The 6,861-nt window shown below is 45.5% G+C and overlaps 2 protein-coding genes across 4 annotated transcripts in view; one reads left to right on the plus strand and one right to left on the minus strand.

The window, feature by feature from the left end:
* Armh1 (armadillo like helical domain containing 1) overlaps positions 1-4,023 on the minus strand; it is a 56,586-nt gene extending 52,563 nt beyond the window's left edge. The window contains exon 1 of the mRNA XM_048815505.1: positions 3,849-4,023. The gene's annotated coding sequence lies outside the window, so the exon portion shown is untranslated. The remainder of the gene's footprint in view (positions 1-3,848) is intronic.
* Positions 4,024-4,218: 195 nt separating this feature from the next.
* The window catches only part of Tmem53 (transmembrane protein 53), a 20,436-nt gene continuing 17,793 nt past the window's right edge, over positions 4,219-6,861 (plus strand). The window contains exon 1 of one of the 3 annotated variants that reach the window (XM_015485099.2): positions 4,219-4,394. In XM_015485099.2, coding sequence (XP_015340585.1) covers positions 4,334-4,394 — 61 coding nt within the window. In that variant the 5' untranslated portion in view covers positions 4,219-4,333. The remainder of the gene's footprint in view (positions 4,395-6,861) is intronic. The other 2 variants (XM_048815513.1, XM_048815512.1) reach the window with 2 other exon arrangements.

A 6,861-nucleotide genomic window follows, 5' to 3' on the forward strand; every position in this document is an offset into this window, starting at 1 on the left:
GGGACTGAACCCAGGGCTTCACCCATATTAAGCAAGTGCTCTGCTACTGAATAACATCCCCAGACCTTCTCTGTTCTTGTTAACTAGCACACTATATCCAATCATACTCTCACTGGCTGATAAATCTCTATTTCACAGAGGAAAATAGAATAGGAATTCCTTCACTGAGCCGACCAATGTACTCATCTCAACACACATGCTTCCCTTTTGACACACTGCAGGTGTCCTTCCAAATTTTATACCTTTATTTTATTTTATATGTGGTGCTGGGGACTGAACCCAGGGCTTCACCCATATTAAGCAAGTGCTCTGCTACTGAATAACATCCCCAGACCTTCTCTGTTCTTGTTAACTAGCACACTATATCCAATCATACTCTCACTGGCTGATAAATCTCTATTTCACAGAGGAAAATAGAATAGGAATTCCTTCACTGAGCCGACCAATGTACTCATCTCAACACACATGCTTCCCTTTTGACACACTGCAGGTGTCCTTCCAAATTTTATACCTTTATTTTATTTTATATGTGGTGCTGAGAATCGAACTCAGGAGAGCACTCTACTGATAAGCCACAACCCCAGCCCATCCTTCCACGTTTTATTTTTTTTTTTATATTTTAGTTGTTGATAGACCTTTATTTATTTATATGTGGTGCTTAGAATCAAACCTAGTGCTCATACATGCCAGGCAAATGCGCTACTCCTGAGCCCCAGCCCAGCCCATCCTTCCACATTTTAAAGTGAACTTCTCCACCAATCCTTTGGAACCTTTCTTATTCTTTTTTTCAGAATCATTTTCTTGGTTATCTTCTTTCTTCTCTAATTTTATCTTTTTCCTCTTTGCTGAAACTGTGTCAACAGCATCTCACCCATCTGAATAAAAACTCATGTCTCTTAGCAACTGCTTTCTCTGTTTCCTACTCAGCATGGCCAAATTTCTTTTATTTTTATTTTTTGCAGTACTAAGGATTGAACCTAGGGGTGCTTTACCACTGAACTATATCCCCAATCCTTTTTATTTTTTATGTATTATTATGATGATTATTTGGTACCAGGGATTGAACCTACAAGTGCTTTACTGAGCTTCATCCAGTTCCTTTTTGAGACAGGTCTCATTAAATTGCAGAGCCCAGCCTCCAACTTATGATCTTCCTGTCTCAGCCTCCTAAATTGCTGGGATTACAGGCAACTATGCCCCACTAAATGGCCAAATTTTTTGCATTCTAGGTGAGTGCTCTACCACTGGGATACCTCAGCCCAAACTTCTTGAAAAAAATGCTACAAATGCAATCTTCACTTCCTCATTATCCTGTCTACTTCTCAAGTCATTGTTGTTTGACCTCTGTTCTCATCATTCCATAGAAACTGCACTTGCAAAGATCACCAACTTCCCTGTTTCTAAATCCAGTGGATTCTTTCCAACCTTATTTTGCTTGATTCACTACTGGCCTTCGAGATTTTCCTTCCTTGGATTCTGAGACACCAGATTCTATTACTGATATGGTCTGGATGTGAGGTGTCCCCCAGTAGCTCACGTGTGAGACAATGCAAGAAGGTTCAGAGGAGAAATGTTTGGGTTGTGAGAGTCTTAACCCAATCAGTGATTAATCTCCTGACAGGGACTGAGTAGTAACTAAAGTGGTAGGGTATGGGTGGAGGAAATGGGAATTGGGGACATGGCCTTGGGGTATATATTTGCATCTGGCAAGTGGAGACCTCTCTCTCTGCTTCCTGATAGTCATATGAGCTGCTTCCCTCCACCACATTCTTCTGCTATGATGTCTTGCCTTACCTGGAGACTTGAGGGATACAGCCTGTTGTCTATGGAAACCATGAGCTCTCAAATAAACCTCTACAATTGTGGTGGTTGGGTCTTTTAGTCACAGCAGTGAAAAATGCTGACTACAATTATCCTTTATATGTTTACCATTTTGAACACTTCATCTCAATGACCTGTGCAGGTTTATCCTTCTTTGCCAGACCTTCAATCTTGGGTTCTTCTCAGAATTTTGTCCTAGGCCTTCTTCTTTTCTTACTCTACATATGCCCCCTGGGCAAGCTCAACGAATCTACTGTTGTGGCTGCCATGTACAAGGTCCTACCTACCTTTGCATTCCTACTTCCAGTTTATACTTATCTTGTGAATTCCAGTCAGGAATGTTTAGCTGCCTCCTAGATGTTCCACTGGCACCTCAAACTCATAGTGCCCAGAACGAACTCCCTCCTAAAAGCCTTGTTTCCTCTACTTCATGTTTTCCCAGATCAGGGATTCAGAAGTCATCCATCATTTCTCCTACTTCCCCACACTCAAGTATTCACCAAGCCCTGGTCCTTCTGGCTATAAATGTCTAAGGAATCCATCCCCTTCTCTCCATTTCAGCTGCCACTCCATGCTTCATGCCACCATAATCCCCACCATTCAAACAACTCTTAACTGATCTCTTCCTTCTCCCAATCCTCAATCCATTCTCTGCACAGTTCTAAAACACATACTATTCATATGTAAATACACAGCCAGTGTAACTCCACATCATGTACAACCACAAGAATGGGAAGTTAGCTGGGCATGGTGGCACGTGCCTGTAATCCCAGTGCCTCCGGAGGCTAAGGCAGAAGGACCAGGAGTTCAAAGCCAGCCTCACCAAAAGTGAGGCACTAAGCAACTCAGTGAGACCCTGTCTCTAAGTAAAATACAAAATGGGGCTGGGGATGTGGCTCAGTGGTCGAGTGCCCTTGATTTCAATCCCCAGTACCCCAAAAAACAAAACAAAACATGGGAAGCTTTAGTCCATGTAAGTATGTCAAAATACACTCTATTAAAAAATACACTCTATTATCACATATAACTAAAATGAACAAATAAAAAATTTAAAAAATAAATAAAACACACACTGGATCATTACCCCATAGCTTAAAGGCCTACAATGACTCCCTACTGCCCTCATGATAAATCTAAGCCTTTGCACTCTTAGATGTTAAATTCATAGGAAAATTTTTACCATCAACAAGATCTACTTAAAGTTCACACTGATCTTGGCATCAAATCCGGGGCCTGTTCTTCCAAAGTTTCTCTCACATTAATCTCTCTTCTGGCCTGAAGATGTTTCATGGAATTTCTGGCACTCACCTGGCACTTTCCCTTCTTTGAGCTTCTCCAAGGAGGCCTTTTCCCTCTTCATCTCCATGGGTCTTTCAAAACCCAGCTTAAGAACCATCTCCACTATCATAAATGCCCCCTTTCTGGCTCTGAACTTATAAAAATCTGACTCTTCTGTAGTATTTATCCCCTGCATAGAATTAGAGTTGGTTCATATGTGGTTTCTCTCCCTCTCTCGATAAGAATTATATAAATTGGAGCCAGGAGCAGTGGTTCAATCCTGTAATCTTAGCTACTTGGGGGACTGAGGTAGGAGGATCACAAGTTCGAAGCCAGCCCGGGTAATTTGGGGAGACCCTGTCGTAAAACATATAAATTAAAAGGGGAGGTTGATCAGTGATAAAGTGCTTGCTTAGCATGTGCAAGGCCCTGGAGATTCAATCCCAGTACTGCAAACAAAACAAAACAAACAAAAGATTTATGTAAGTTAAAAGCTTGATCCTCATTAGGGCCCAAGGAACCTCAGCCCAGTCTCTGGCACATATTAAGTGTTCAGTAAATGTTTGTTAAATGCGTGGATAAATCCAAGAAAGCTAGTCCCTCAGTGTTCCCCACCAACAGGGCATTTTCTCAAGTCATTAATTTTAAACCGCCTCTCACCCACCCAGCCAGACGGAATTCCCCTCGACCCCACTGGATGGAGAATGGGTTAGCACCCGCCGCCAAGGCGGTTTTGTAGGGTTTTCTACCTCCAGCCCCGGAGCTGTGGCTGGTAGTGGATAGTGGAGGTAGCCAGACGATGAAAATCAAAGGGCACAGTCTTCGCCGAATACTGACAGACGCTATCGAGAGAGGAGAAACCCTGGAGGTTCGCAGACTACGACTCTCCGGCGGCTTCCTACCTACAGGGCGGCGAGAGGTGGGGGGGACTTTTCCTGACCGGCGTCCTGACTGACCAATACCTGGTCCAGATCAAGAGAGCCAGCCAATGGATGAGGGCCAGAGAAAGAGAGGGGTGGGGCATGGTTGCTACAGGGGTGAGGCGCGAGACTCCGAGTGACTCGGGGGTTGCTAGGGAGGGAGGTCACAGAGCGCGGCTCAGGGATTGGGCAGTGTTGGGGGAGGAGGTGGAGACTGGGCGGTGCCCAGGAGGCGCCCCGGCGAGGCGCGGGTGCGCGAGTGAGCGGGCCAGAGGTCCGGCTGTAGGCCCGTGCTGAGGGCCGGCACCTTCATCATGGCCTGGGCTGACCTGGACTACACCATCGAGATCCCGGATCAGCCCTGCTGGAGCCAGAGTATGGATCGAGGGTTGGGTCCTGTCGTGGGGAGGTGACCTAACAAGTCTGAGGGTCGCGAGCGCAGCTGTAGCTCTGCCGGTCTCGCGGCCCCGCCCTCTCGCGTCGCGCCCCCTCGCAGGGTCCTGCAGGTCCTAGACTTTGTGGGGCGCAGAGAGCCCCGCCCTTTTGTGGGCCCCACCCAGAACGCTCCTCCTCCCAGAGCGTCGCCCCTTCCTGCGTCAGCGTCTGCTGAATCGGGGTCTCTTTTTCTGCTTTTGTAATCCGTAGTTCTCCGGCCCATGCCATTTTTGTTCTGGTAGTAGCTGGAGAATGCCTGGGGTAGGGTTCTTTCTGATTCCTTTGTTTGGGATCGGGCTTCCCTCTTCTCGCCTCTCTTCACTTGTGGCTAGGGGCCCTAGTGTTCCCGAAGGAACATTCGTTCCAGGGGTCTCTGGTCCTCGAAGAAGCCAGGAATGCAGAAGGGCTAGTCTTCTCTCTCCACGTTTCTTGACAGTGGTTAATAAACCAGTTTCGTACGTCAGGTAGAACTCTGTTGAAATCCTTGACTCCTCCTTTTTAGTAATTGGATGATTTTTGGTAAGCTACCCACTTCAGTTTATTCCTCGTCAAAATGAAGGTAACTGTAGCAAACACCCCCACTGAGTTGTTGATCACACAACTAGGATTATTTATGTGACGAGCCTGGCATAGGGCCTTGCCTGCAATGAATTTAGAAATTGGCATTTAGGATTGGCATTATCTCCTCCCTCTCCTGTCATAATATTGAAGAAAGATGTGTGGGAGACTTCACAAAATTGTTAGTTTTTAAAACTGTCCTGAGTCCATGGCAGTGTATGTTGGGTAGCCTGTAGAATGGAAGGAAAGTTGTCCCTGCTGGGAATTATGTTAGTGGAGTCTCGGTGTACAGGTCAGCCTGGGCCCAGCCTATCTGGCCTTTATTTCTCCAGCATTGCATTCAGGCCTCCAGTCTCACTGCCAGCAGCTCAAATTCTTATATTGCTACCATAGTGATCTTCCAGATGCAAAGGTTTGAGCTCATCACCGCGTTTCATAAAACCCTTCAGTGGCTCCTTATTGCCCTTGGAATAAATCAAGTCCAGATTCCTTAGTATGGCATTCAAAGTCCTTCATAATTTAGCAGCCCTTGCTTACCTCTTTGATCACTGTCCTTCCGTTGTTTAGTATGAATTTTATGTTCTGGCAACACCAAATGGCTGTGATTCTCCACACATTTCTTGCTTCTCTGCCTTTGCTTCTGCTCTTTCTTCTGTCTGGAATGCCCTTTCCCCTCTGCTGGCCTGCTGTGCCTCCACTTGCATCCAGCTCACCATGTAAGGCTTAGCTCAAATGTTGCCTCCTTCAGGAGAGTCTTCCCAGACTCCTCCTGTAGAATTTTGTTGTTGTTGTTGATCTCTCTTTTTTATTGATGCATACATCCTGTGGCATCTTGTGTTCTTTGGTTAAAGTCTGAGAGGTCAGCTCCTAGACTTCCAAAGGTAACATGGCTCTGACTACCTAGAACTCAATCTGTTGGTTTAGGGCTGTTGAGCTTATAGATGTAAAAATACTTTTGAAAAGTTAAGTCAGTTAATAGTTTTATCCTTCGAAAGCCTTCAGCTGCAAAGGCTCTGGATCTGCCTTCTGCGTGGTGAGGAGGACAGAAATTCTCTTTCTCCCCAGGTGGGCAGCCAGAAAATCTTGGTTCTCATTTATGCTTTACCTCTTACTAGCTCTATGGCTTTGGCAAGCTATTGAACCTCTCTGAGCTTCAGATTCCTCCTTAATAATAAGGGTTATTAGGGCAGTGATTGAATATATGTGCCTGGCATAGTGCAAGTGCTGAGTGCATTTCCTCTCTTAGGCCTTCCCTTATGGCCTCCAGAGACTCAGGCTTAGAATTTTTTCCTGTACCCCTTTGCCAGCATGAGTGCATTCTGTTGCTAGCAGCCCCCCCCCCAAAAAACAAAACAAAACAAAACAAACAAACAAACAAAAAAAAACATCCCGGTCTGTTGGAGGCAACTGGGATTGTTAGAAAGCACTTCCCTTTCTGGAACCACAATAGGCCTTCCTGTCATTTCCATTCTCAATTCAGCATTTGCTGTGTCCTGGCCTTTGGTTTGTTGGTGCCACCTCAGAAATGATTCATAGACAGGCAGCCTTCAGGAAGCTGTGGTTTTGGGGAGGGAATGAAAATTCTTAAGCAGGTGGTTTCAAAATGATATGGTCACTATAGGGCTAGGGATTGTTGTGGTGGTGACAACACAGAGCAAGAAATCCATATTCCTCTTTTCAAGAGTCAGTGTCTCGGGCTGGGGATGTGGCTCAAGTGGTAGCACGCTCGCCTGGCATGCGTGCGGCCCGGGTTCGATCCTCAGCACCACATACAAACAAAGATGTTGTGTCCGCCGATAACTAAAAAATAAAAATATTAAAAATTCAAAAAAAAAAAAAAAAAAAAGAG

This window comes from Marmota marmota, unplaced genomic scaffold (genome assembly GCF_001458135.2).
Source record: "Marmota marmota marmota unplaced genomic scaffold, marMar, whole genome shotgun sequence".
In the NCBI taxonomy this organism is placed as follows: domain Eukaryota; kingdom Metazoa; phylum Chordata; class Mammalia; order Rodentia; family Sciuridae; genus Marmota; species Marmota marmota.